Here is a 27,112-nt window from a genome sequence, read left to right on the forward strand (position 1 = left end):
CCTAAATCCTAATCCCTAATCCCTTAACTCTAAAGCCTAAACCCTTAGGTAAACCCTAAACCCTTAGATAAATCTTAAACTCCAAATCAAAAACACTAAACACTCAAGGGTTTAAGGTTTAGGGTTTTAGGATTTAGTGTTTTTTATTTAGAGTATGAATTATCCAAGGGTTTAAAATTTGCCCAAGGGTTTATAGGGTTTATGATTTAGGGTTTAGGGATTAGGATTTAGTGTTTTGCTGACGACGATAAAAATATTATTTTTTTTAATTCGTTTTTCTCTAACTACTATTTTTTCTAATTTTTTTAACTTTTTTATTTTAAAAACATAATATATCTTGACAATATTTTGTTTTTTTTTTTAAAAGATATCAAATTTGAAATAATGAAATCCTATTGGTTGGTGAATCTAGAGGTTCACCTTAGAGGGTGAACCCAAGAATAACTCTATATACGTATTATATTATACGTAAGTTAATGCCATGTATGAACGTAGTAGTAGTATCCTTGATAAAATGGACGGTCGTGATTCGATATGGCGATATTTTAAGTTTTTTTTTACGGTAGCCATTGGCTACAAGTTTCTTAAAATGTTGGCTCTGGGCACGTAACAATAGGTTTTTTCATGTCATCAAGTGGATGCGTGATCATAATGGCAAGTCTATGTAAAGATCCTTTTGCTTCTAGTCAGGCTACTTTGCGGATTAGGAAACTTGATTTATCATAAGTCAACTGAGCCTGACAAGTTCCTAACAAAATGTTATTTATTACAACGAAAATGTGGTTATATCATAAAGGGAACACGTTATACGTAGAGATACTAGCATTACTTAATAAGCACAAATTTGTAAATCCTAATTACGTATACGACGGGACATGTGAAAGTCTCTGTTTTTGTTTTGTTCGGCGATAACTAGTCTGCGATGCCAACGTAAGCAAAACCAAACAGTGATAATAATTATCTAAGAGGAATATACCAAACACTGTTTGTATGAAACGTGCACAAGCTTCACCTTGTCAAGTTTCAGATGCAAATAAATATTTCACTTCCTCGAAAACCTCCTCGCTCGGTTTTGCAGCATTAATCTTGAGTAAACAACAAACAAGAGGATCAGGAACAACGTGTGATGGTAAAATGATCATGGATGAGAATTGAACTCTAACCTTTCGAAGTTTTCCTTTAGATTCGTAGTAGCTAACAATAGGGAGGGTGGATTCTACAAACACTTTAAATCGCTTCTTTATCGTCTCAAGATTATCATCTTCTCTTCCCTTGCACGACCAAGACACAACTTGATTAACAAGTAATGGGACTCGAACTAGATATCATTTTTCAGTTAAAAGAAACCAACCTGGTTCCTGTTCATAATGCGCTTCTCTAGTTCTTCTTCGGGACAATCAAAGAACAGAACAAAAGCAGGCTCGATTTTAGCCTATTCAATTCCACAAAAAAGGTATTATTAAACCAAGGCTTACCACAACATGTAAAAATAAATTTAAAGAGATGGAAGATGACCCTTACAACATTTTCGAATACTATTCGGTTTTCTTCATTGCGAGGGAAACCATCAATGATGAACCTATCATTGCCACTTTCCTCCATAGCTTTACACAAAAGCTTCACCGTAATCTCGGACGGCACAATTCTCCCCTCAGCAATCATGCCTTGGATCATGGCTCTGAAACAATCCACACAGAAAGAAAAGACATAACCGTAAAGCAAGAACAAGATTTACTTTATGGGAGTATTACTATTATTCAGCAATAAGTTTGAGATTTGAGAGTTCACTTACCCAAATTCAGAACCAGACCTAATCTCTGCTCTAAGAAGATCACCAGCACTCAAATGAGTATAGCTAAAGTGTTGGACAACATTAGCACACTGAGTACCTTTTCCACTTCCAGGACCACCTAAACTCAAAACCATTCAACCAACCATCATGCATGATCAGAGAGAATGTAAAGCATGGTTACATAGAGTGGAATTACTACCTAACACAAAAACAATTGTTGATTTCTTCCACCTAGGACTTTCTTCATGTTTGTCCTGTAACCCAAAGATATCGTTGAATTTTTTTTATTTTTTTGTTGATATCGTTGAATTTTAAGCAAAAGTGACAATTAAACTGGGGGTATACCGTATACAGGCGAGAAAGATACCTTGATAGGAGCATCAACAGAAGTTTCCATGATAAATCTACTACCTCTGATCCAACTGATACTATCTGCGTGAATCAATATGCAAGAACGTCAATATAAAGTTTCCATGATTGCATGTTCACACCAAAGATACTGAAAATTACCTGGAATCGACAGAGATGCGACCGTGAATCACGCAGCAGTTTGACAAGTCCTGAAGAAATTTCAAAGTAAACAGAGGAGAAGAAAGTAATGAAGAAGATGAAGCCTTCTTGGAACTTCTACCGTTCTGTTCCCTGTTAGAAACGGTACGCTGTCTAAAAAACCTGCTATAACTAAAATGGCGCGCAGTCCCCTACTTCTACCGACAGACGACACAGTGTTTTCAATGACATTTGATAAAACGTCCAAATGTTTGTTCCAACGGCGCGCAGTCTACTGTCTCCGAAGTGAAACGGCAACGCGTTTTTAAATAAACGGCAACGCGTTTTTAAATAGAAACGAGAAGTTTATATTACAAAGGTCTGATGAATCAGATGATAATAACTTGCATACAAAAGGACATAGTCAACGAACATATTACAAGTCCAACGAACTTTATAAACAAACACACGAAGTTAATAGTTTTCTAATCACAAAAACCATCATCAGACACTCACTCAACACACTTCAGCTCTCTTCACCGCACCCAAGCAACTGCATCAATCTCATCTCTGGCTTTCTTATACAACTCAAGTCTTTGAGCGCACTCTAGTCTCCTCCCCATCAAAGCCGGATCTTCATCTAGCAACAGTCCCAACTGTTTCCCCTGTAACCATAACATATAAAGTTTTGAATCCAAAACACTTCTTGAGACATTTTATTTCTTTAGTATATAGTCTTTAATTTACCTCTCTCTTGCTGATCTGACTGTAGAAGTAATTGAGTAACGCGAGCTTGGCTTGTCTAACCTGACAGTAAACACAAGCTTTCGGGATGGTATTACGAAGCGTGTCTGAAACCATGCTGACATACGCAGACACGTTTGACGCTATCCTTCTGAAATGTCCATCTCCGTATAGGTCTTGTGTTGCGGGTGAAGGAGAAGCGGTTTGGTTATTGCTGTTGGTGGTCACTGGTCTTTCCATTTCTTGAGGAAGTTTCCTGAAGAACTCAGCTGTTAGATAAGCAGACTCCATCTCAACAAGACGAATAACGGACTTCTTGCTTTCTTCACGAAACTTCTCCAAGGAGGTGTTGGCTGCTAAAGCTAGCTCCACTTGAAGTGAAGGGAAACGCTTTAGCTCCTGCATTTTCGCCATCACAGAGAGATTTAGGCATGTGGTTCCGGTTCAGGTATTTTTGGTTTTGGTTTATTTCCCACCGAAGTGAACCGGAAAAAATTGGTTCGGTTTGGTTTTCATTTAGTTTTTCCGTTTCTAATTTTATTTCTGAAAATAACCGACTTTTTTTGTTTACGATATTTTCAGTTTAATTCGGTTATTTCAATTAAATTCAGTTATTTGGTTAGTTAGTTTGGTTAATTCTTCGGCTGTCCCGGCTAATTTCGGTTAAAAATTTCTTTTTTTTTGAAAACCGTACCAAAACCGAATAATTTTTCAAAACTCTGCCGAACTAAACCAAACTCCAAAACCGTACCCGAAAAACCAAAAAATTCGGTTCGGTTAGGCTGGTTCGGACAAAATACGCAGGCCTAGAGACTTAATTCAGTAAAATCCTTTCTTAGTTCATAAAGGAAAAAGACTCTCACCTGAGTTTCTGCAATTGACTTCCTTACAAGCTCTTTCAAGACAAAGTGAACCTGAAGCACACAAAACTCATTATGGTTCCTCTATATATAAAAAAAAACTGAAAGTGAAGGGTGTAGAAAGAGCTTACAGCGTCCACAGAAGCTTCAGCTGGACCTCTAAAGTAACCTAGCGCCCCTTCAATAAGACGGCGATAACCTTGTTCTGGTGCAATCAAGTGAGGCTGATAACCATCTGCTTCAGAGACTATCCTCTTCACACTCTGTAGAGAAAGATGGCGATCAAAAGGAAGCTTTTTAAGTGCAGCTGGGAGCTGGTTGTCGAAGACTCCGTAGATACGGTCACCTCCAGGACGCCTACAAATGTCAGCATTAATAAGCAACTGGTGGAAACTTCAAAACAGTAAGAGGATGCTTACCCTCCATCAAGATGTTCTTTAAAGATCTTATCGAATGCACGGCACATCTCCAGTATAGTGTAAAGTTGAGCCTGAGAGTGAGAGTGAGAGTGAGACCAACAGAATTAAGCACACAGAAAAGAAGAAGAAGAGAAATGGTTTCGTATAGAGAAAGTACTCACCCCAGCATCAACTGCAACAGGCCTACCCAATCGGTCTAACTCTCTCTCAAGCTCCTCGATGCTTTTGTTTATTAAGGATAGGATGCTTGGTATACGAGACCTGATAACAGACTCCAAGTGCTGCAGAATAAAAAAGACAAAGATCATATGGAAAATGAGAACCAATCAAATTAGAAAAAAAAATTGTATGATAAAATATCAAGAGCACCTTAGAGAGCAGCTTTGCGAGATATTCTGATCCCATCTTGCTGGCTAAGTGACCATAGTCAGGACTGGTGTCAAAATATTCTCGCTCTTTGCGTCTAGCAAGCATCATGTCAGCATTCCTATTAATATCTGCTTGGGAACGGTTCACTATCCCAACCCAAGGATGTTGCAGCCTGTATGATCTTCCCTCAAGAACCTTATTAAGGCAAAACATTACTACTGGTTAGGAACAAAGTCATGTAACACTCAAAAGATGAAGAGGTGCTTACTTCTAATGCGTTAGTTCCTTTGTCCATCAGGTCTAACTTTGTAAGAACACCAAATGTTCTCTCGCCTGGGATGATCAAAAACTTTATCTCATTATCAAAATACAAAAGTTGATGCAAAAGTGCAACATGCATTTACAACAGAAGAACAAAACAAACCTGTTGGATCTACTTCTTTGGCGAGCTTGATTGCATCTGATGTAGCTATGTCTTGATTGGCAGGAGATATAGCTAGTATGATACAGTTGGGCTGCAAAACAAACAGAACAACCCAAATAAGGAACTAGAAAAAAGTATCTGTATAATTATAAAATGAAAAGCATATAGTACTACTACTCAAGGTTTTTTTAATATGGGTCTTACGTTTGTGAAATGTTTACAAACTAACTCACCTTATCAACGTATGTCCGAACCATGGACTCAATATCCTCAACAATTGTTTCCGGCTGTCCCTCTAAAAATCAAAGATAGTGTCAATAAGTTTCATACAGCCAGCAAATAGTAAAGAAATTAAAAACCCAACCAAGAGATAAGAGAATCATACCAACAGCAACTTTGGTTAAACCGGGTAAATCAATGAGGGTCAGATTCACAACTGTTTCCAAAGAAAGCAAACATCAAAGTTAGTTCCAGACAAAAGTGTAAAAGCCTTACAGGAAGTTGTACAGGTTGTGATAAAAAGCAGACCATTAGGAGAGAAGATACTGAGGTGAATCGGAACTGGAGATATCTGTTTGCTCTTCCCTGTGATCCTATCAGTCTCATCTTGAATCTCCTTCCGAACCAAAGCTGCCATCATCAACCAAAAGTCAAACGACAAGGAACAGAACATTCATACATTAATGTTAAGGATACATACCAAAATCTATAAACTTCTTCTTGGGAAGATGGAGGAACTCTGCATACTCCTCTGTTCCTTCCTCTGTCTTATGCAGCTGCAACACCAATGGACGCCTCGTAACGATACCTACACCAAACACTTCCTTTCTCAAAATCAAAGCTCTCTGCCATACTTACAAGAGTAAAAAAATTCACAAACCGGATCCTCTAGGAAGAAAATCTCTCCCAACTATGCTCTCAAGAACCGAAGACTTTCCAGAACTCTGCAAAAAACAAGTTGAAAGAGTCAACAGATTGAAACAGAGGAAGAAGAAGTCAAAGCTACTTGGACCAGAGAAATTCACCTGACCACCGACGACTGCGACGGTTGGAAGAGCTTCCCAGAGAGAGTTGAATGCGTTATCTCCAGTTCCACCACCGTAGTCACCGAGAACAGTACATGCTCTCTGTATCCTGTTAACCAACCCAATCAAGCTCTCCATAGTTGTCATCCTCCTTCTCCTATCGTTTCAAATTGAGAAATTCAAAGTTCTAAAGACGAAATTTCAGTTCAGAAATACCATAAAATTGCTTTGAAATTCGCCAACAGACCTGTCTCTCTATGGTTCTACAAGGTTGGTTCGGTCGGGTACAGTCGCTTGGACACGCTGTCTACGAGCTAAGGAATGGTGTATGTGCTTCTCTGGTTCGGTTTAGTCCGGTACGGTCTGCTTCCAACTTTAAATAATGGAATGAAGATAAGATTGTGTGAGTGCATATTGTCTTTTTGCTCCTTTTTTTATTGAAACGCGTTCGAATTTTCGAATTTTGAAGTTCCACGTGGACCCACACATTACAGAATCTGTCGGAAAGCTTGGAGGCCCTGGACACTAGTGGTTGGATTTAGAAGGCCCAATAAACAAGGAAGACTCGGGAAAAGGCTTTAAAGCCCAATTGTAAATTTAGGCCCAGGATGAGGTTTGGGGTGAGGCCATGTGGAAAGTAGCTGAAGAAACGGACGAACATTCGTGTGATGTGGGAAACGAAGATGGCTCGTTTTCACCTAATAGTTGTCGGCTTCTACCAGCCATCGTCACATGCTTCCCTTTTAGGTTTCTTATTTAATTGTTGTTATCTTTCTGTATATGCATTGGATTGGATATATATCCTCATTCAAGTGCTGTTTTAAAAGTCAGTGGCTGAGGTAATCACTACACATCCCATTCAAATCCAATGGTATTGGTCCGATAAAAATTTAAAGCAAGGTCAACTATGAGTGATGAGATTTATCCTTCTGCCAGAAGCAGAACCTAACAAGTAATCAAGTATAATAGCGTTAACTGTTTAAATAAGAGAAAAAGACTAGGATAGCACCAAACCAAGTTTTTGTTCCCAAAGTAGCACTCAAGGCTCAAAGTCACAAAAATAGGTTTCATTAAAGAGGTAAATATACACTTATACCATTTGGGTTAATTAATCCAAACCTTAGGGTTTAGAGTTAAGGGGTGGGGTTTTGGAATTAGGTTTTAAAATTTTATAAAAAATAAATACTAAAATAAAAAATAAAAATTTTAAAAACAGTTTCAAAAAGTATTTTTAAATTATAAAAAGAAAATTCCAAAAAAAAAAAATTTTCAAAAATAAAATTATAAAAATTTCGAATCTAAAACCATATAATCTGAACTATAAAAAAAATTTCTTTTTTATTTTTTTTTTATTTTTTTTTTTTTTTTATTTATTTTTATTTATTTTTATTTGTTTATTTAATTTTAAACCAAGGGTATTAGGGATATTTTACCCTTTAATGAATGTCATTTTTGTGACTTTCTCCTTCTAGTGCTATTTTTGAGACATAAACTTCAAAAGGTGCTATTATTGACAATTGCCCTTTAAATAATTATCATAAAATAATTAAATTTAAATTGATTGTAAGTAACTAAATGTCAAATGTGAAACATTTTGGGATGATTAAATTGTAGAATCATTCACTTGTTGTAATCTTTTTATATAAAAAGTTCTGAATAATAGATCTTTTTATAAATTTGGTAATTAAATTTAAAAGTTTGTATAATTTGTCATAAATCATGCAATTTTTTAACTAAACTGATATAAATGCTAATTACTGACCTAAACACGTAATTGGTCTAATTACTGACCTAAACACGTAATTGGTATACAAATCGTAAAAAAATAGAGATAAATGTTGGACACGATGGTGATGTTCTGTCTAAATGTTGTGCTTTACATTACAAAACTTCAAATAGCTTCATAAAATAAAATACTTTCAATCTCTGGACTCTTGATCCCGACAGAGAATGCATTCTCTCTCCTCCGAGTCATTTCTCTCTCTATCTTATTAAGACAGAGAGATCTTCTTATAAAAAGCCAAAACCTTTACCACCAGCCAGATCTTCTGCTTCTTTCTTCTCCCCTTTACAGGTTGTCACATCACTATAACAGCGAAACTCTCAGCCATATCATCTCCTCTCTCCGATCTCCAAAAACATCATCTTTCTCTCTTCCGTTCTCCTCCGATGAGGTGTAAAAGACACACCGTCGATCTCAGCAGCACCGCCGGCGTCTGCGCTTCTTGCCTCCGTGAACGTCTCCTCTCCCTCGCCGCTTCCGCCGCCGTCACAGAAGACGATAATCAATCGCGTAAACCTAACAATCTGATTTTCCCTCGCTCTGTCTCTCCTTACGTGGCCCGTAGAAAATCCGACGCCGGAGGAGGAGGAGGAGTAAACCGCCGGTTCATCACCACTCCTCAGGTGGATACCGGATTCTCATGCAAGGACTTCGAATCGAACCGGTCCTCTAAACCGAGAAGCGGTAAAGCTTCGAGACTCTCTAGTCTGTTCAGAGCTAGATCTGACGATTTCGATTCCGATACCAAGTCTCGAGTTTCATGCTCGTCCTCGTCGTCGTCTCGGTCGTGGATCTCGTCGTTTCTCTCCAAGAAGCAACCCACCGCGTGTTACATCGAGGACGTGATCTCCAGCCGTAGACCTCAGCGAGTGTACTGTCGAGGGATGTCGCCGGCGAGAGATACGGAAGCAGAAGAGGAGGAAAACGAACCGAGAAGAACTCCGGCGATGAAAACTCCGGGGAGGAGGAATATTGCGGCGGGGATAGGGAGGAGCATTTCGGGGATGGGTTTCTGTTTGAGTCCGTTGGTGAGAGCTAGTCCTAACTGTCCGTTTAAACGGAAAATTAGATTTCCGTCGGAGTTTAACGGAAGTGGCGGTGAGTTAACGGCGCCGGAAAAGCCGCATATAGCAGAAGCGGCGTCGTTTTGCGCGAATAGATCGAAGAAGCTTGTGGATATAGGTAGAGTTAATCACCGCCGTTGAGTTATTGGTGGGCAGGTTTGGTCAAATGTTTGACTTAGCGCCTTTAAGTGTGTATCCTCGTAACTACTAAAGATTTGATGGATTTTTTTTTTACAAAATCAAGCTTTTTATTTGGTGAATAATCAGATTGAAAATAGTTTAAAAGACGCTAGGGTTTCTTCACTTTTGTAGTATTATGTTTTTTTTTGAAAAAAAAATTGTAGATGGAGCAAAGTCTTTGTTCTTGGGATGTTAGGAGAAGCAATGTATGTCATATTATATTGTTCTTATGAAAAATAATTTTCTTAAGTGTACAAATTAAAAGACTATGATCATACCATTGATATTCTACTGAAATTAGTTCATGATGTCATCTATATTAATGTACTCAAACGTTATCGGATAATCGTGTTGCAAGCCTGATCCGATTAATCCATTTTTCTTAGGAGTTGACCAAAGATATAATCATATGTTTTAGCATATATGACTACGATTTGTCAAAACAGACAAACTCCATTTCTAATTTATCTTCTGATTGTAAACTGCAGTCTAATCCATACAACTGACCGAACCAGATCAAACCAGAGCTACATTCTTAGTAGTTCGTACCATATTGGGCTCCGGTGAGACCTGTACAAGAAATTATAGAACGGAACCAGGCTAGCTAGTCGATCTATGTTGATATGGTCAAAGGTTATTAAACTAATCATTCAGTACTGTAATTAGTACTGCGGCAGTTAAAATTTTGAAATTAACTGAATTTTGAACGATGGGTTTCTGTTAAGAGAGTCAAGAGTGCGACAGTTTTGAGTCTTGACTTTGTTTTTGTCTTCACGTAGAAAAGATTATCTTGGTTTCCACAATTGCTCCTCTCTAGTCCACTTCAATACATAGACCTACAAAGCTATATAATCACTTATTATGACAAAAGTCTCATTATCTTTTGTAGACTTTTAATACATTGAAGTGTTTCATATCAACTTTATAAAAGTTGCCAATAACCCAAGCGCTTAAATGTAAGAGAGGGTCCCTGAGATTTGAATTCGGTTGGCGTGTCCTAATCACACTGCTCTTGCCGTTTTCTTCTAGTTTTTATATTCTTGTTTGTCACTCTCTCTCTCTCTCTCTCGAGCTTTGCAATCATTTGAACTGATTTAACTTATGTTTTGTAAGAACTTTAAAATGGCATTGTGAGATGAATATAAACTGAACTAAAACTCTGGCTATTATAAGTTTATAAACGTATTTGAATGGTATAAAGCTTTCATCACATCAACGGAGAAGCCAAAGTTGGAAGCTGATCCCTCAGCTTGACATTATTACACACATGCCGTTCTTTTCAAAGCGTAACATTTCCTGTCAGACTCAAAAGATAAGCAAGCATAGCTTCTTCCTCCAAATGCTAGACGGACAAGAGAAGAGACCTTTTAGCAATATGTTGCGTTAGCGTTTCTGAAACCAATCATTGTGTCAGAAACTGGGTTCCCCAAATATTGGGCCAAATTTAGGATATTGGGTTTGGGCTAGATCATTATCTCATAGAAACTTGGTGCTACTTGCCTCTATATACAATAGTAGTATTTAAAAACAAGTATACCGAATTAGACAGTCTTGAGTACTGTTTAATACATGTACAAACCAAAAGCAAAAGGGCTCTGTTTCTTTTCTTTCGAACCAAGTAAATGAATAAAATTTGATAGTCATTCGGAGTCACACTCACATCACATACCTGAGAACCACCGGAAAAGCTCACTTATCTCTTCTCCGGCATGATTCGCCTCCAAATCCACCACCGTCATTTCCTCGCTCCGACGACTGCTCCCAGTAAAAAACCTATCAGAGCTTCTAAACGAAATACCAAGCGAGAGTCTGTCCACGTAATCCTTAAGCCAGCTTCTAGAACCTTCGTTACCTATCTCTCCCGCCAAACTCGCTTCAAACGCGGACGGATTATAACTAGACGCAGTAACCTCCACAGGCGCGTCTTCCTGTTTTCGCGTTTGATTGAAATTAGACTCCGAGATTTCGGATTCGACGTCGTCGACTATGTACTCGAACGATCCCATTGCGTAAGACCGGTGCTGATCGTCGGAATCCGGAATCGGACCGTCGTTGCGGCGGCTGATTGATCCGATTTCGAGACGGAAACTGTTATCTCCTTCTCCGCCGCCGAGAGCCTTCGTCAGATCGGAATCGGAAGCGAACAGAGGAGAGCGACAAAGCGGACACGTTTGATTAGACACGAGCCAGATATCGATACAATCCGCGTGAAACGCGTGGCAACAGAGAGGCAGAAGACGAAGCTGATCCTCCGGTTCGAACTTCGATAAACAAACCGCGCAGTCGCTGGAGTTAGAGGAGGTGGAAGATCGGCGAGTGACGGAGGAGAATTTGAAAATCGGGAGCGAGTCGAGCACAGAGGAGGATCGTTCTGTTTCGGGAGAGACTCGGTGAGTGGAGAATCGGAGGGAATCGGAGGGAGACGGAGAGAGAGGCGAGTGGTGGTGGTTACAGCGGTTGAGGCAGCGGAGGAGGACGCAAATGGAGACGGAGACGAGGAGAGTGATGAGAAGGATGATGATGGTGGCTAGTACGCTTGGTTTGAGACTGTCGAGAGAAGAAGAGTTTCCGCCATGGCTAGGGTTGATGTGAGAGTCCATTCTCTTTTGTGAGAGAGAACTGTTTGTAATTTTTGAAGTTACAAAAAAAAAAACTGTTTGTAATTTTGTATTGATGGCGGTGGAAGAAGAAACTAAGAAAGGAAGAAGACCCGTGAGAGTCACGTGAGGGTCATGGACCGGTCTTGTATGTATATATTGAGGACGTATTTATAAAGAAGGGGACGTTGGGAATGTGGGAGCAGAGAAGTAAATGTTACCGAACTAACTCTCCACCTGTGTCGATATTTAATACTATGAAACTACCACAAAGTTAAAATCAAATGAATGAGATTTTCACTTGTTAGCTCTCAATGTGAATTAGCTACTATAGGTTATATATGTTGTGACTTAATGGATACAGTTAGTTATCTTTTGTGTTTCTTTTTTTATTTGGAGGTTTTGGTATCATATCTTGAGTCTTTTTCCTTTATGCTTACCTTGTTGAGTTTAAAAACAGATCGATACTAGTTTGACATTTTAGCCGATTCTTATGATTATTGTTTAAACTTTATGTTGCTTTTTATATAAAAATATGTCATGGCTATCATTGTTTTTCACACTATCCTTTTCCGAAATCCATTACTAAGTTCTCTGCCAAGTGTTACAAAATCCGAGGTTTTTATTATGCAATAGAACCCGGAAAAAAGTTTGTCTCGTTGCGTGAACGAAACCAAGCCTCAAGAAAGTAAACCGGTTTAAGTGGGTTTAAGATTCAAACTAGTATCACGTACAACTGTACAATAAATGTTTAATCAGAATTAATCCATTGATTAATAGGAAATGCTTAAAGGACGATAACATTGTGGTGAAACATATATATCTTCTTTGTGTTTGTAAATCATATGAATAGTTATAGAACATTCTATATTACACAGAACCTTAGTTAATTCATATATTTTCAGTTGTTTTAAAGAAATTTCGGTACGAGACAAAACGAAAACAGTATACTATATGAATTCCACAAAGTTGGTTGGCTTAAAATTAATACGACTACGCAGGGAACATGTGAACACAGCTTTTATTATGCAAAATCAGAATGCCATTTGTAATATTAAGTCCATCACGTAATGCATGGACTGATGGACGTACAAAGACACATGACTACTCATTATTGGATACAGTACTGATTGGATATTATTGTTTTTTGGGGGTTGCATCTGTAATGTTTTGCGTAAATTAAGGTTGCAGTTGCACGTTCGTAGCAAGCCTCCATACTCCATTAAGGTCTCATATTTTTAGTAATACACATAGATTATACAATATGAAGATACATCAAGCTATCCAGAAACTATGCCACCAAATACGTGAAACTGCATGCAGATACAATCTGTCTGGAAGGTTTATATCTGATTTGCCACTAAAATAACTTAAATCAATATTAAACCATCAATCTCGATGTTGACGAATCATACAAAGGCATAGCCAAACTTGTCGGTGTTCGATTACTCGATTGAAAGAAAATGTTTTTTCGAATGGTCTACATAGCTGCTAAGATTCAGTATAAATTTTTAAAACGTTAGAGAGAATTTAAGTGAACTAATGTAATGAGGAAATGAAAGAAACATGGTGGTGTGCTCTTGTGTCTGCATTCCTGAAAGGACAACAAATTCATTAAAACAGACAACCTAGCTACTTTTAATCATCTAAACCATGAAATATTTCCTTTCCAAAATCAATTTGTTTACTCGATCTTGTATACTTTACTTGTATTGCACTCTAAGCATGTTCCTCTTTTTCTAATCTACAACCTAAAAAAGGAAGAGAAAAAAAACGATTTCTTAGCTCCCTGGCTCAAAGTCTCAAAGTCAAAGGGTGAAGCCTAGTCTACAGACAAAACGAACAGATCATGAATCAAAAGAACCTAAAGAGAATTCGACGTAAGATCTTGAGCTTGGTCTGAATTTCACTGTATGTTCAATCACCACATAAAATTAGGATCAATGAACATAACAACACATTTATGCTAAAGTATTTGTAAGATATGAAGTGAGGTTCCCAGACACTGATCTTGGCATGTATCCTCCTGAAACATGTAAACAAGACATAGAGACATAAATACAATCAAGCAATCACAAGTCAACTTTCAACTTGATCTTCAGACCTAGTAGAAAAATGCTGGAACCAGAATCAATCACTAAGCAAAAATATATGACCTTGTCTGTTTCATAAGAAACAAAACACATTCAAATGAGGAAGTAGCTTAGGAAACAAGAAAAGAAAACAAGAGTTGTAAGTAGTTTTTGAATCTAACAACATAACTTTTATCCCCAAAATCCAATATTGATAAGCAAACAAACCATTAAAAAAGTTAACCTATACTCTTAGTCAACAACCCTGAGCTAGCTTCTTCCTCTTCAGAGATGTCTTCTTCTTGGACCTTGTTCTTCTCGGCTTCCATCTCCTTCTTCGTCTCTTCTTCAAAAACTTTCGCCACTATAAGAATAGGCTCGTAATAATCGAAGTGAGCATCCACACATTCACACAAGGTAGTAGAGACTTCCCTACACTTGGTGACGATATCTTCTTTCTTCTTCTTAGCTTCCTCCACACAAACCCCGAACGTTTCTTTCTCTTCCTCTTCCTTTGGAGATCTGGATTCCACTGGATCGTCCAAAACAGTTGAAGAATCTCCAAGTTTCTCTAACGGCGCTTCCTCGATTCGAGGTTTGGAATCGGATGAAGTCTCCGTTTTTGGATCCGTCATCACCATGTTCTCTCAGCCGCGAGATCCGATCGTAATCCGCGATTATACAATTTATTCAGCCGATGACTCCCAATGTCAAACGATGAGTATATATACTCACAAAGTAGTAAACCCCAAGTTAAAGGGATAAAAGATAGGCTAAAGATAAAGCTTATCTAAAACAATAACAATTAGAAAATATGGAGTAATTATCTCCAATAGAAAAGAAAGAAAAAACAATTTTTTTTATTATTTAGAAGAAGATTTCTTACTACTTGGATGATTCTTATAAATTTGGATGACACTAAATCTGAGAATTTAAATATCTATAGTTATCTAGATAATTCTATGAAAATATTTAGATAATCTTATCCTAATTACCTAGTTTCACTTTCACAATTTTTTTTAATAGAATTATAGTATTTTTAAAAAAAGTTTAAGATGATTGCAATTTGCAATTGACAATTAATAGATGCTCAATTTAATTTCAGCCCTAATTTTTTTATGATGAACAACAAAATTGGTGTCATTCAAGTAACATAAAGATTTAAAAATATAGATTTCGATATATATATATATATTTATATTTATATAACCTGACCAGATATACTGCCCTTGATTTTCATTATTTGTCTATGTTAAGTCTAAATAGTCGACTTTGTTGTCAACTAAAATGAAGATACTTCAGTATGTAAGTCGTTTTATTTGTTCATTTTAAAGCATTTTCTTTATGACAGACAGACTGGAACTTATATCTATAAACATGATCTCCCAAATCGAATAATATCATGACTTATTACGCTTTTTTTTTTTGTAATACGAAGAATTAGTTAGTGAATTTAAAAATGTTTTGGAGTTTGTTGATGATCACATTTGATGTAGCGGAAATTTTATAAAATAGAATTAGGGATCCATTGATTTTAAAATACTCGGAAAATTAGAATAATATAAAGATTTTATTCAGTCTAAAATTTTTTAAGATCAATATTTTTTAAATTCGTTGAGATCAAAAGAGAAAATTTTCAACTTTATGAATCAATCAAAAACTGACTACAACCATAAAATTAAAAGACTATATATAAGAAAACATTAACCCTAAAAGAATAATTATAAAAGAAATGAATAGATATTTGGATAATTTCAAATATCTATTTGCATCAATATTCAAAAACCAAAACTCAATCATTCACACAATTCTAAATGTTTCAACAACATATGCATCGATAAGACTAGATAACTCCTAATCCTACTAGCAATAACACTTTTAATATTTTTAAACCTTTTAGATAATCATAATTCGGTACGATTAGGATAGTTTGCGTTTCAAGCTATTGTCAAGCTTAATCCAACAAATTCACCGTAAAATCTTGAGCTTAGTCTGCATTTTACTATTAGCAACCACCACATAAAATTAGGATCAATCAACGTAACAAAACATTTAATTATGCTAAAGTATTTATTAGATATGAAGTGAGATTTCCAGACACTGATCTTGTGTCCCTGAAACATGTAAACAAGACATAGAGACATAATTCATCAAGCAATCATAAAACGATGACCATAATTACCTTCTACTACATATGCTCACATGCCATCAGTAGGCAGAAACAAGGCTTCTTGGCAATCATAATGTACATCAAGAAAGCGGCACACCTACACATCAAACAACCATTAAAACCGTGAGAATAAATCCAACAATACTATGAATGCATGTTCTGGTTCTTTTTATTTGTGAGAGCAATCGATCTCTCTTCATCTACTGAGCCTAAGGTGGGCTTTCTTTAAATCCATGATTCAATGAAACTCTTCTATGGACTTTACTTAACTCTTCTATGGACTTTACTTAACCCTTATATATTATAAGATAAGCATCTATACTATTAAAAGAGAAGTCATGACTTCTTTAATGTGTGATATTTTAAATGGACCATTCCTAGAAAGTTGCTTACATTTTTTTTTTTTTGTATTTTCATAACAATATCCTAACAAGATATTTAATTCTCTTTTTATTTCATCAAAATGTTATTAGATATGGATAATTTCGAAAATATATTTATTCCATCAATATATAATTATAGTTGCATATAACCATTTATAATATACTTAATAATAATAACATTTAATTATTCTAGAGTTAATACCTGCATATGATCTAATTAGTAATAATAATAATAATTAATATTTATTATGCAAATAAAATCATGTTAGAATTACACCATGCAAATAATAAAATCGAATAAAAAATCATGTTATTATTATTATTTATGTTATACATTATACATGTATCAATCATGTTATTATTATTATTTATGTTATACATTATACATGTATCAATATTTATTAAGATATTGTGTTAACAAAAATGTACTGATAAATATATAATATTTTAAAATACATTTCTATGGATTCAACCATATACTGGTTTTAATTTGGACCATTCCTTAAAATTTTATTAAATTTTACATGAAGTAATTATAATATTATAGTATTCATCTTTATAATTGAATACAAATGATTTTTTTAAAGAAAGTTCTAAACAAAATCTTTTAAAAACATTTTCAGAATTATTTTAAATTGTATATAAAAAAGTAATTAATTTTAAATTATTTATCATAAACTATAATTAGAAATTAAAGTTTATTTTAGTTTTGATTTATATATGAAAATTTAAAATTATACATAGTATTATAATTATATATTCAATGATAATAAAAATTTCAGCTGATTAATTTTCAAAAATAAAAATTACAAAGATTTTGTTAGAAAGATTCATTTTTATTTCAAATTAAAAAAAAAATATTTTATCCAACTTAGTGTATTTCTCAAATATGATGTTTACAACAAACTTATTTTGAAGTACAATGTATTATAGTATTTCTTTAAAAGAAATTCTTTACAGTATCTCAAAAAATTTCTTCTCTACTATATAGATCCAATTTAATTTGCTTTCATATAAATTTTAAATAAAAAGTATGTAAAGTAACATTATTACATAATAAAGTTTCCAAAATAATTTTTGTTACAAAAATACAAAATTTATAGTAATAATATATAAGCCACGTAAACATAGCTATTATAGAATTACATAATATATAACACTAAATTACATTAAGTTATTGGTAAATTTTGTTATATAAACTAAAATATTTTAGTATAGAAATGAGAAACCCGCACGGTTGTGCGGGTCGAGATCTAGTTATCATTTAATGCAAGATAATTACAACCTCACATCAGTTTCAATTTGAGTATGCTGATACGTCGGTCTTATAATCATTTAATAATAAATGCGTTCACATGCTAATTCTTTTAGTCCCACCACAAACAATTTAATGTGTTCACACTAATTTTTTTTAATTAGCTCATTTTTAATTTTTGCATTTTTAACTTTTGTATTAGTGCACAGAAGTTATCTCCGTGTAACTAATGAATAATATCATTTCGAAAGAAAGAAACAAAAAAATTATTAAGATTCACATCAACTAAAATACTGGAATGAAAATGTTTTTTAAAAATTGAAAGTTTTGTATCTTGCTGAACTTAACCATGGTTAAGAATTTTGTACACGAAAGCAATAAATAATTGTGATTGGTTATGAATTAAGAAAACTGAGATAAAAACCCCACACACAATGTCGGATCTTTAATTTAGCCGAATATTGTTTTTTCTTTTTGGAATTTTCATATCAGACCAAGAATTAGAAACATAATGAGATTGCTAGAAAAATCAGAAATCAGAGAAGTTTTAAAAGAAAAAAAAATTTGTGAAATCGATTGAAAAACAAAATTCAAATGTCGAGTGAAGAGATCACATTATTTTCCACGCAACTCTAACACTTTTCACTTAGTTATATTGTTTTTATTACATTTACCATTAATTTTAATAAAAAAATACACATTATTGGTTTTAGACTATATCAATTTTGCAACATGCTCAAAAATATTGACACGATTCTCAATAATTTTTATTGACATTTTTAAAGTATAGTATAATAATTATGTATGTTAAATAAGCCGAAAATATTTGTTTTACAATTTATTTTATTTTTCTTTATATTAGTAGAAGAAAGTAAGTATGAGTAAAACACCTGGATCCAAAAAACCAAATTGAACTAATTTTGAAAGTTATACTAAACACAAACTAAAACTGATTAAATACTCATATGGATTTAAAAATTTAATATCTAGATAACCATATTCGAATATAATCCAAACTAAAATATTGTGGATACCAAAAGTATCTAATCACAATTATATATTTAAATATGTTAATTATTTGAAATTTTATATCGGGCAATTGTCAATAATAGCACCTTTTGAAGTCTATGTCTCAAAAATGGCACTAGAAGGAGAAAGTCACAAAAATGACATTCGTTAAAGGGTAAAATATCTCTAATACCTTTGGTTTAAAATTAAATAAACAAACAAAAATAAATAAAAATAAATAAAATAAAAATGAAAAAAATAAAGTTTTTTTATATTTTCAGATTATATGTTTTCAAATTCGAAATTTTTATTATTTTTTTATTTTTTTCGAAATGTTATATATTTTTTTTATAAATTTTTTTTTATAATTTAAAAATACTTTTTGAAACTGTTTTTAAAATTTTTTGTTTTTTATTTTAGTATTGATTTTTTTATAAAATTTTAAACCCTAATCCAAAACCCCACCCATTTACTCTAAACCCTAAGGTTTGGATTAATTAACCCAAGGGTATAAATGTATATTTACCTCTTTAATGAAACCTATTTTTGTGATTTTGAACCTTGAGTGCTACTTCGGGAACAAAAACTTGGTTTGGTGCTATCCTAATCTTTTTCTTTTTTATATCCATGAGATATTCAAAAATAACAAAATATCTAAAAAGTAGCAATATATTCACAAGTAAATATCTAAAAATAACACAAAATGTTCAAAAGACTGAAAAATATTTATTTGTTCTCAATCCAAATATTTGAATTGGAGTAATTTTTATGTAAATTTAAATATTTAGTCTTACATTTTTCTCATTTTTATGTTTTATATTATTTTATTTTTTGGATTCAGAAGATTTTAGTATATTTGGATTTTTACTAAAAAATAAGTAAAATAGGTATCCGAACTCGAATCCAAACCAAACCTTTAATAATTCGAACAAAATCCAAACCAAAATTTGTAAATATCCAAATACGATTTAAATTTCTAAGATTAGATTAATTGAATCCGAGGATATATGAATTTTCATCCCGAGAAAGAATTATATAATAAATTTTTTTAGTACAATATACAATAAATAATTTAATAAATTGTTTCATTCCGCGGATTACTGTTTAGTTGACTTTATTAGAGTGAGCATTGTAAAAGATTTTTAGACAAACATGAAAGGTGTCACACAAATCATGGCCGTTGATCGGGCAACAAATTTTATTATATTCAAAGAAGCGAAATCTTCGACACGAACGGGACTTTCAGTTTCTGCCACGTATCAGTGAATACGACCTTAGCTGGCGCACGGGCGACTAGATACCGCTCATGCTACAGCCCACAGTTAGGTTAAGTGGTTTAGTTGGTTGTATCACAACACAAACAATTGTACGAGCGAGGGGGACATAAAGCAGCTGTAATGGGCCATAGGGGACAAAGTGATTGGAGAATTGGGCCTCGTTTTTTACATGGGTCCCATTCTAGTGATTCCTTTCGTCGTCTTGCGATGGTTGCCTAGTCAGATCCCCGTTAGATTCCGAACAATGTGGGTCACGACTACTTATCGTGGACCACGCTAATAAACCATGCACGAATATGAGTTTTAAGCTTGCAAATATTTCTGTTGGTAATATTATTATTATATATCTTGCTATTTTGTAATATTATTTAACAATTTCATAATACAAATTAGTGAATAATCATTGGAATTGGAACTTTAATATTTTTTTTATTCGATAGGAAGTACAATTATTGGTTGTTGGCAAATATTAATTTAAATAAATCTATTTTCAAAAATTACTTTCAAAACTAAACTATTAGATAAATATCTAGAGAACCTCTCTGTCAAGTGTGTATACTATCAAGTTCAAAGAGAAGTAGACGCTTAAAAGAATTAATTTAAGAACAATAATTATTTTATAGGTCCTGTAACTTTCAACAATGTCAAATATTATTTATTTTCTTCTAAAAGTGTATTTATTATATAATTGAAAAGTACGTAGATCATGCCCAGTGCATGATGTTGTTGGCCAAGGGATACAATAATGGAACCGGAAAGCAATTAGGGCATACTCATTTGATTCCCTCGACGAACAAGGTCCACCCAACTATTTAGAATCTATAAAACAAAACAAAAAATGTTATTATTTTTTGTTCGAATATTATGTTAGTTTAATTTCTTAATCTATCATCCGATCACTTATCAAATCAAGTGCTATAGTTCACACAAGCATTATCTAAAAGTAAAGCTAAAGTATACACATTAATGCATTATATAATATGAATTTACGTGATAGTATGGTAACTTTGTTAAAATTTATAAAGTACAATGATCATATGTTTAAGGGAGTTAATAAAGCAACTAGAGAAAAGTACAAGACATACCCAATTCCCATGAAATTTCATCATTGGATTATATGAACTCAAATCACGGACAAGTAAACACATTTAAATCTCTGATGATAGTGATATAAATGTAAAAACTAGATTTTGACCCGCGCTTAGAAAGCGCGGATTTGTTTGTTTTTCATTTATTAATCGAAAACTGATTTGCAAATTACAATTATTTTTGTTTCGAACCATAACAATTGAGTTTTTAGGGTTTTATCATTTTTTTCTCTTCAAAATAAGGTATTTTTTCGAAATATGGTAGTTGTTCTATAATAATGTTTGAGTTTTAAGATTTGTTTTCATATCTGACATAGATTCATGGTTGGACCTATAGACCCGATACATTGTATATAATCCGGTTCGGATTTAATGAAAAATTCGTTAATTAAAAATCTGATATAACCAGGTAAAAATCCAAAAACTCACTATTAACCTGCAATCTGATACCATTGATCCGATTACAAAATATCTAATAGTATTTTTTTTTAAATTGATTAAATTACTCATATATTTATTAATATTACATAAATTAGTGATTCCTTAGAATTTGATAAAATTTTATTATGTTATCCAAATAAAAAATGATAATACAAAAAACTTATTGATATGACAATATTAGTTTATTTTCGTCATTAATAACCTATTATAAGTTTGTGTTTTTATTTTAGATTTAAAAATTAATTTTAATATAGTTTTTAAAATTTTCTTGAACACTCGTAATTGTCATATCAATATTATGTATAAAATGACATTATAAATGGAAAAATGATATTCAAATATGTATAAATATGTATATGATATATGGTGTAGGATATAGGATTTTGGTTTGTATTGAAAAAATGTATAATATTCAAATAATCTGTTTTGAATATTGATATGTATATTTAAGAAAATGATATTTTCATGTTTGCTAATTTATTTATAGTTCGTAATATATTTATACATATATTATATTTAAAGTTAGTATATCTTTTAAATATATATAGGCCCATTATTTATAGATCTATTTAAATGTACATGTAGGCCCAAAACCAAAAGACTTAAATGCCATTAATGAATTTTATTCATCCTTTGTAAAAATAAGGGTATTTTTGAGAAACTGTAATTTTCATTAAGTGAATGATCATCTTTTTAATGGTATTGATGAACGGTCACGAGTGATACTTGAACGTAGACCACAAAAGCTATAATGGTCCGTGACACAGCTAATTAGGACACTGGCTTTGCTATATAGGACCCATCACTCTATACCATTTGTCTCTGAGCTTCTTCTTCCACTTCCTTGAGCTTCCTTTTCTACAAGAGAATTAAACATTTTTTGTTCGTTTAAACTCTTGATAATGGATTCGTATTACGTCAGGTTTGTGGAAAACGACGAGCCACACTTTCTAGAGTCTTGCTCACTTTGCCGCAAAACCCTCTCTCTTAACTCGGATATTTTCATGTACAGGTACTTCTTTGACACAAAAATGAACAAATTAATGTACCGTTAATACATTTGAATAAATATTTTGATATTTGGATATGATTTTTTACTGATGCTGATTCTCTGGTTCATTTTTTTTCAGAGGAGACATGGCATTTTGTAGCCAAGAGTGTAGGCAAGAACAGATTGAGTCTGATGAAAAGAAAGCCAAGAGGTGGAGAAAAGCGTCGTCGTCGTCCAGATCCAAAAACTCCGTCGCCGGGAAAGCTGTACGGTCGGAAACACTCGTCGTGTCTTAGTCATTACAACATCTTCACGAGAAGAGATCTTTTTGTTTGTGGTTTTCATGGTTTAATTTCAGTTTAAAAAACAAAAACGAAATAATAATGGTAAAATCAATTCTAAATTAATGTTTTCCAATTTAAATGGGCTTATCACGAAATCTGTTAGCCCATTATGACCCATTTGATAGGATCATGGGCTCATTTTTGAAGATCTTAATACACTATTTGATATAGTGCATGAGAGCAAAGAGTCTACTGAAATGTAATTTTCTGATTTCATTTTCTACTAAGAGGAAAGCTCATGTTATGTACACAATGAATCTAGTCCAGTGTCCAGTCCAGAGCTAAAAGCCGAGGCCACCTATCTATATGAACAAACAATGCGTAATATATTCAGTTTCAAATGTATGATTTGACGTATCAACTTATATTTGAAACAAAGTTGTATAGCATATTATTTTGCAAGGAACAAACGTATAAGTCATTAGTTACACTTTAATAAATACATCACATATACATTTCAAACTTCCTGCACCTAACCGGTCTAAGATATTAGAGAAATTTACTTAGGAAAATGCCATCGTTTGTGGGGCTTCCGTTTTCCTATCTCCTTAAAGTTCTCTTTCAAGTGCTTCAACCAACTAAGAGTTTATTTTATTATATTCGCAAACACGTCCCAAAATTCTGACTTACTGTTATATAACATATAGTTCAATCTTTTGGTCTAAACTAAATTTTAGAGCACAAAGAGCACAAAAACAGAACATCCACACCAATGAGTTTTCTACATAGGTTTTCATGTATAAAACAAATAAATATTAGAAGAGAGAATATGAGTCTCTCATTTGAGAGATTACCAAAAAAGTAGAGAGACTCACTTTATAGCATTCAAATTCAATACATGATTCAATAGTTTTTAAAAAACTCAAAATAATTAGATAAAGAAAACATTAATATGTGAATATTTTGAGGAGACTTTCATCTTTTCTCCCACTAATGATGCATAACATAGGCTCTATGGAGGTAATAGTGACATTGGTTGGTTAGAAGGAAAATAAATAGCATAATAGATGAACATTTGTGCATATTTTAACATCATCTCTTAGATTAAAGGACTCCAAGATACTAATGTGCTGCTGCTAAGGTTTTTTTGTTTTCTATTACATAAATACAACACGACAATGGCTTCACATACACTTACTTTTCTTCTGAAGTTTATTTGAATCTAGTACATACGATTTATAGATCAAATGGATAAGAAGAGCTCACACACCTCCATATACAAATTATCATTTGATCGTGATGTAGCGGTTGGTACCATGCTTTGCCCAATGGTCCTTCAGATCAACCGGGTTTGAGAGATCATGATGCCCTTCAGCAGCAAGCCTGCTTAGAAGCTTGCTGAACGCGCTTCCACTCATCTTCCTACCACCAACTCTCGCATGTTTCTTGTTGGGAAGTGCAGGTAACGGATGCATAGACAGCGTGGTTGTGCAACAAGATGACTGCCAACCTCCGTTACCCCATTTGTAGCATTGTCTGAGAACACCTGTGCATGAACATACCGGTGGTGGCATTGTCGTCTCGTCGTACACAACCCGGTTAAGCCCCACCGTTTCTTGGCCTCTCCAATCTGATTTCGATCCCGTTGCTTCTTCATCAAACATTAACTTGGTTAAGTCGTCCTCGTTTTCTTTCTTGACCTTCCTCTGAGTCTTTGGCCCTCTCTTGCTAGCAGCAGCTGCCTTTGGCTCTTTCGCTTTTCTACCGCGTTTTGGTTTGGTAGGTAGCGGTGGTGATGTCTCCGTTTCTCTGGTCTCATATGTATTTTCAGTCACCTGAAGCATGTGGTGAATGTGAGGTTGGTGCTGGCGTGAAGTAGACATTGAGCTGTCACGGTACTGTAGAGCTGCAAGAGCACTGTCTCTCTCCATTATGGCGTTGTTGCGCTCGGCGATGGCCGTGTCTCGCTGGAGAAAGGCCATGTCTCTTTCGGCTACTGCTGCTTTTTTCTCAGAGATGGCGAGGTTTCTCTCCTGGATGGCCGCGTCGCGCTCTGCTATTATTGACATCACTTGTTTCATCGATGGCTGATGCTGTTGCGGTTGATGCTGCTGCATCATCCACTGCTTCGTTTCATGAACAATTAAATACAATTCCCAATTAGATAATGTCAAGAAAATGTTGTAGTTTTTTTTGGGGGATTTGGGAAAGGCAATGTGGAGGAAGATACCTTGCCATGAGATGCTTTATGCCAACCATTGTCACGATGCCCACCATCATCCATTTGAGATATTATATAAAAGATTGGTTTTTTAATTTCTGCACATAGCCAATTATTAAACATTGTCAATAGACACCATTAAATGAAGGCATTGCTAGTATTAGTGAACATAGACTGACTCTGAAGCAAGAAAGTTTTGAAATTTTAACTCCGAAACATGTTTGCATGTGGCCAAATAGCAATAGAATGGTAGAAATCAACAAAAAATGAAAAAAGAATAAGGAGCTGATCCATGAACATCAATTATCACTTCCAAACAACAACAACACACACACATGATCCTAATCTAATCAGTTTGCAGCTCATCAGACAGAAAATAACATAGAAAGCTCTTTTTTTTTTGTCTATTATAGCAACTATCAGAGTAAGTAAACTGACCTTGTAATCCTCAAAAGACAGCAGCTTTTTTGTAATGAGACAAAATCTTCAGGACTCTTAAGCAGGAGGAGCAGTAGTGACGATCATTATCTTCATAATCAAACCCCACCCCCTGACAGAACAAAAAAACATGCAATAAATAAAAAACAGTTTGTTACCGAACAATCAAGTGAAAATGCAAACGAAAAGCTTCTTAAAAAACACAAACAGATACTCGATGACAAGTAGCTCTCCCCCAACTTGCGCAAGTCAGAAAAGCTCAGAAGCTACCAAGAAATGTTTCTATAAATCCTAAAAGAGAAGAAAGAAGAACACAAGGACTCACCAGACCAACTACGAGTACCTATAATAAACACACAGATTCGGTTTCGGTAGAGAGAGAGTTGGGTGTGTTTAGGTCGTCTAGGGTTGATAGAAGAGGACCACATCTCAATGGGGATCGATCATCGATATTTGTTTTCTTCTGGATCTTTTTGTTGTTTTTTATCTTTCGATATCCAAACTGAAAAGCTTTTATGGGTTTTTAAAATTTTGTTAAGCCCATAACATAATGGGCCTCAAGGCCCAAATGAATAAAATGCCCTAATAAATCCCTTATATAAAATGGTTTTTAGCAGTGTCTTCTCTCCCTCCCAGCTGCACTCTCTAGGGTTTCTCACACATTCGGCGTCTTCTCCGTATTCGAAATGGTAAACATCTCTCCCTCTTTCTTTCAGTCGTTAGGATGTTATTACCACTGTAGCTCTACTTCTATCTAGTTTGAGCTTACGATTTGAAGTTACAAGTTACTAGTTAGCTGATGTCGTAGTATATTCTGATTGAGATCTAAGTTGCGGTTTGTTTCCTTCTAACTCAATCGCTCACTCTTTTGTTGTTGTTTTGGATTTGATCAGGCGAAGAGAACCAAGAAGGTCGGAATCGTCGGCAAGTACGGTAAGCCTTCTCTTCCTTGTGTTTCGTCTGTACATTAGCTATGTCCTGTTCTTGCCCACGATGTTTAGACGGTAGCAAATATGTGATTTCAAGAAAGATTAGTGTAGAACTAATGATATGTTCATAACTAATGATTAGTGTTGTTTTTAACATTTTCATTTACTAGACATGTACACGTGTCTTTCTATTATGTATTAGATTAGTTTCTCTGGTTCGATTCATTTAGAGTATCAATGATTTGTATGTATGATTCGCAGGAACTCGTTATGGAGCGAGTATCAGGAAGCAGATTAAGAAGATGGAGGTGAGCCAGCACAGCAAGTACTTCTGTGAGTTCTGCGGAAAGTATGGAGTCAAGCGAAAGGCTGTTGGTATCTGGGGATGCAAGGATTGCGGCAAGGTCAAGGCCGGTGGTGCTTACACCATGAAGTAAGTTCTTTTGCTTATTTATATTTAACTTCTTTTCTCCTCTTTCTTGATCTGTGATGTTCGTTTTCTTATAAATGTATTCGTTTTGTGTAATTGCAGCACTGCCAGTGCTGTTACCGTCAGAAGCACAATCAGGAGGTTGAGGGAGCAGATTGAGGGTTAAATCTTCCTATGCTTTGTCATAATTTTGCGTTGTTTTGACGATTGTGTCTTTGGAGTACCATGTTTTTGATTCGAGACATTGTTACATTTAGCCGTGAATCAACTATTCCGTGACAGTTGTTTTCTGGATTACTATTTGATTACGACTCGACTTTAATTTTCTACTTACTAACTGGGTTTTAACCATGATAGCTAATACAAAAACTTGCCATTT

General features: G+C 34.4%; 8 protein-coding genes across 18 annotated transcripts; 3 read left to right on the forward strand and 5 right to left on the reverse strand.

The window, feature by feature from the left end:
- Window positions 1-743: 743 nt before the first annotated feature.
- LOC106365068 (probable UMP-CMP kinase 1) lies at window positions 744-2,430 on the reverse strand. 2 transcript variants are annotated; one of them, XM_013804523.3, is made up of 8 exons: window positions 2,303-2,430; window positions 2,160-2,224; window positions 1,992-2,046; window positions 1,793-1,910; window positions 1,522-1,678; window positions 1,352-1,432; window positions 1,164-1,271; window positions 744-1,085 (listed from the first exon to the last, which is right to left on the reverse strand). In XM_013804523.3, the coding sequence occupies exons 2-8, from the start codon at window positions 2,187-2,189 to the stop codon at window positions 1,017-1,019; spliced, it is 618 nt and encodes a 205-aa protein (XP_013659977.1). In that variant the 5' UTR covers window positions 2,190-2,224; window positions 2,303-2,430; the 3' UTR covers window positions 744-1,016. The 2 variants fall into 2 exon arrangements, with proteins under 2 accessions (XP_013659977.1, XP_013659976.1); XM_013804522.3 differs by having other exon boundaries at window positions 2,138-2,224.
- A 181-nt stretch (window positions 2,431-2,611) lies between these two features.
- Window positions 2,612-6,506, reverse strand: LOC106368403 (phragmoplastin DRP1E). The gene is made up of 16 exons (XM_013808359.3): window positions 6,370-6,506; window positions 6,123-6,279; window positions 5,978-6,041; window positions 5,798-5,905; window positions 5,626-5,727; window positions 5,483-5,533; window positions 5,331-5,392; window positions 5,098-5,188; window positions 4,942-5,006; window positions 4,674-4,868; window positions 4,466-4,585; window positions 4,305-4,375; window positions 4,017-4,242; window positions 3,889-3,939; window positions 3,029-3,424; window positions 2,612-2,946 (listed from the first exon to the last, which is right to left on the reverse strand). The coding sequence occupies exons 2-16, from the start codon at window positions 6,267-6,269 to the stop codon at window positions 2,818-2,820; spliced, it is 1,878 nt and encodes a 625-aa protein (XP_013663813.1). The 5' UTR covers window positions 6,270-6,279; window positions 6,370-6,506; the 3' UTR covers window positions 2,612-2,817.
- A 1,412-nt stretch (window positions 6,507-7,918) lies between these two features.
- Window positions 7,919-9,398, forward strand: LOC111200359. The gene has a single exon (XM_022691230.2). The coding sequence runs from the start codon at window positions 8,292-8,294 to the stop codon at window positions 9,108-9,110; it is 819 nt and encodes a 272-aa protein (XP_022546951.1). The 5' UTR covers window positions 7,919-8,291; the 3' UTR covers window positions 9,111-9,398.
- An 895-nt stretch (window positions 9,399-10,293) lies between these two features.
- Window positions 10,294-12,334, reverse strand: LOC111200360 (E3 ubiquitin-protein ligase ATL4). 2 transcript variants are annotated; one of them, XM_022691231.2, is made up of 2 exons: window positions 10,819-12,334; window positions 10,294-10,541 (listed from the first exon to the last, which is right to left on the reverse strand). In XM_022691231.2, exons 1-2 carry the CDS (start codon window positions 11,747-11,749, stop codon window positions 10,492-10,494), a joined length of 981 nt encoding a protein of 326 aa, XP_022546952.1. In that variant the 5' UTR covers window positions 11,750-12,334; the 3' UTR covers window positions 10,294-10,491. The 2 variants fall into 2 exon arrangements, with proteins under 2 accessions (XP_022546952.1, XP_022546953.1); XM_022691232.2 differs by lacking the exon at window positions 10,294-10,541 and having other exon boundaries at window positions 10,653-12,143.
- A 1,550-nt stretch (window positions 12,335-13,884) lies between these two features.
- Window positions 13,885-14,845, reverse strand: LOC111200618. Its single transcript, XM_022691837.2, has one exon. It carries the CDS (start codon window positions 14,457-14,459, stop codon window positions 14,058-14,060), a length of 402 nt encoding a protein of 133 aa, XP_022547558.1. The 5' UTR covers window positions 14,460-14,845; the 3' UTR covers window positions 13,885-14,057.
- Window positions 14,846-22,246: 7,401 nt separating this feature from the next.
- On the forward strand, window positions 22,247-23,023 carry LOC111200620 (FCS-Like Zinc finger 3). 2 transcript variants are annotated; one of them, XM_048741327.1, is made up of 2 exons: window positions 22,247-22,446; window positions 22,571-23,023. In XM_048741327.1, the coding sequence occupies exons 1-2, from the start codon at window positions 22,343-22,345 to the stop codon at window positions 22,725-22,727; spliced, it is 261 nt and encodes an 86-aa protein (XP_048597284.1). In that variant the 5' UTR covers window positions 22,247-22,342; the 3' UTR covers window positions 22,728-23,023. The 2 variants fall into 2 exon arrangements, with proteins under 2 accessions (XP_048597284.1, XP_022547559.1); XM_022691838.2 differs by having other exon boundaries at window positions 22,248-22,452.
- Window positions 23,024-23,797: 774 nt separating this feature from the next.
- LOC111200361 (protein BASIC PENTACYSTEINE6) lies at window positions 23,798-25,844 on the reverse strand. 8 transcript variants are annotated; one of them, XM_022691237.2, is made up of 4 exons: window positions 25,700-25,844; window positions 25,375-25,486; window positions 24,946-25,034; window positions 23,798-24,838 (listed from the first exon to the last, which is right to left on the reverse strand). In XM_022691237.2, the coding sequence occupies exons 3-4, from the start codon at window positions 24,997-24,999 to the stop codon at window positions 24,002-24,004; spliced, it is 891 nt and encodes a 296-aa protein (XP_022546958.1). In that variant the 5' UTR covers window positions 25,000-25,034; window positions 25,375-25,486; window positions 25,700-25,844; the 3' UTR covers window positions 23,798-24,001. The 8 variants fall into 8 exon arrangements, with proteins under 8 accessions (XP_022546958.1, XP_022546954.1, XP_048597280.1 ...); XM_022691233.2 differs by having other exon boundaries at window positions 23,798-24,841; XM_048741323.1 differs by having other exon boundaries at window positions 25,718-25,842.
- Window positions 25,845-25,968: 124 nt separating this feature from the next.
- Window positions 25,969-27,066, forward strand: LOC106411869 (60S ribosomal protein L37a-2). The gene is made up of 4 exons (XM_013852716.3): window positions 25,969-26,063; window positions 26,268-26,307; window positions 26,565-26,736; window positions 26,836-27,066. The coding sequence occupies exons 1-4, from the start codon at window positions 26,061-26,063 to the stop codon at window positions 26,897-26,899; spliced, it is 279 nt and encodes a 92-aa protein (XP_013708170.1). The 5' UTR covers window positions 25,969-26,060; the 3' UTR covers window positions 26,900-27,066.
- The last annotated feature ends 46 nt before the right edge of the window (window positions 27,067-27,112 follow it).

This window comes from Brassica napus, chromosome A9, assembly GCF_020379485.1.
Source record: "Brassica napus cultivar Da-Ae chromosome A9, Da-Ae, whole genome shotgun sequence".
Taxonomy (NCBI): domain Eukaryota; kingdom Viridiplantae; phylum Streptophyta; class Magnoliopsida; order Brassicales; family Brassicaceae; genus Brassica; species Brassica napus.

Coding starts and splice junctions, on each gene's coding strand:
- LOC106365068 (XM_013804522.3), bottom strand. CDS start 2,173: ATGCTCCTATCAAGGTATCTTTCTCGCCTGTATACG. Junction 2,047..2,137: donor ATCTTTCTCGCCTGTATACG/GTATACCCCCAG, acceptor TTTGGGTTACAG/GACAAACATGAAGAAAGTCC. Junction 1,433..1,521: donor GAATAGTATTCGAAAATGTT/GTAAGGGTCATC, acceptor GGAATTGAATAG/GCTAAAATCGAGCCTGCTTT.
- LOC111200359 (XM_022691230.2), top strand. CDS start 8,292: ATGAGGTGTAAAAGACACACCGTCGATCTCAGCAGCACCGCCGGCGTC.
- LOC106368403 (XM_013808359.3), bottom strand. CDS start 6,269: ATGACAACTATGGAGAGCTTGATTGGGTTGGTTAACAGGATACAGAGA. Junction 5,906..5,977: donor TTTTCTTCCTAGAGGATCCG/GTTTGTGAATTT, acceptor TGTTTGGTGTAG/GTATCGTTACGAGGCGTCCA. Junction 4,243..4,304: donor AAAGAACATCTTGATGGAGG/GTAAGCATCCTC, acceptor TGACATTTGTAG/GCGTCCTGGAGGTGACCGTA.
- LOC111200360 (XM_022691231.2), bottom strand. CDS start 11,749: ATGGACTCTCACATCAACCCTAGCCATGGCGGAAACTCTTCTTCTCTC. Junction 10,542..10,818: donor GCTTTTCCGGTGGTTCTCAG/GTATGTGATGTG, acceptor GATTGGTTTCAG/AAACGCTAACGCAACATATT.
- LOC111200618 (XM_022691837.2), bottom strand. CDS start 14,459: ATGGTGATGACGGATCCAAAAACGGAGACTTCATCCGATTCCAAACCT.
- LOC111200620 (XM_022691838.2), top strand. CDS start 22,343: ATGGATTCGTATTACGTCAGGTTTGTGGAAAACGACGAGCCACACTTT. Junction 22,453..22,570: donor TCGGATATTTTCATGTACAG/GTACTTCTTTGA, acceptor ATTTTTTTTCAG/AGGAGACATGGCATTTTGTA.
- LOC111200361 (XM_022691233.2), bottom strand. CDS start 24,999: ATGGATGATGGTGGGCATCGTGACAATGGTTGGCATAAAGCATCTCAT. Junction 24,842..24,945: donor ATAAAGCATCTCATGGCAAG/GTATCTTCCTCC, acceptor CATGAAACGAAG/CAGTGGATGATGCAGCAGCA.
- LOC106411869 (XM_013852716.3), top strand. Junction 26,308..26,564: donor CGGAATCGTCGGCAAGTACG/GTAAGCCTTCTC, acceptor TATGATTCGCAG/GAACTCGTTATGGAGCGAGT. Junction 26,737..26,835: donor GGTGGTGCTTACACCATGAA/GTAAGTTCTTTT, acceptor GTGTAATTGCAG/CACTGCCAGTGCTGTTACCG.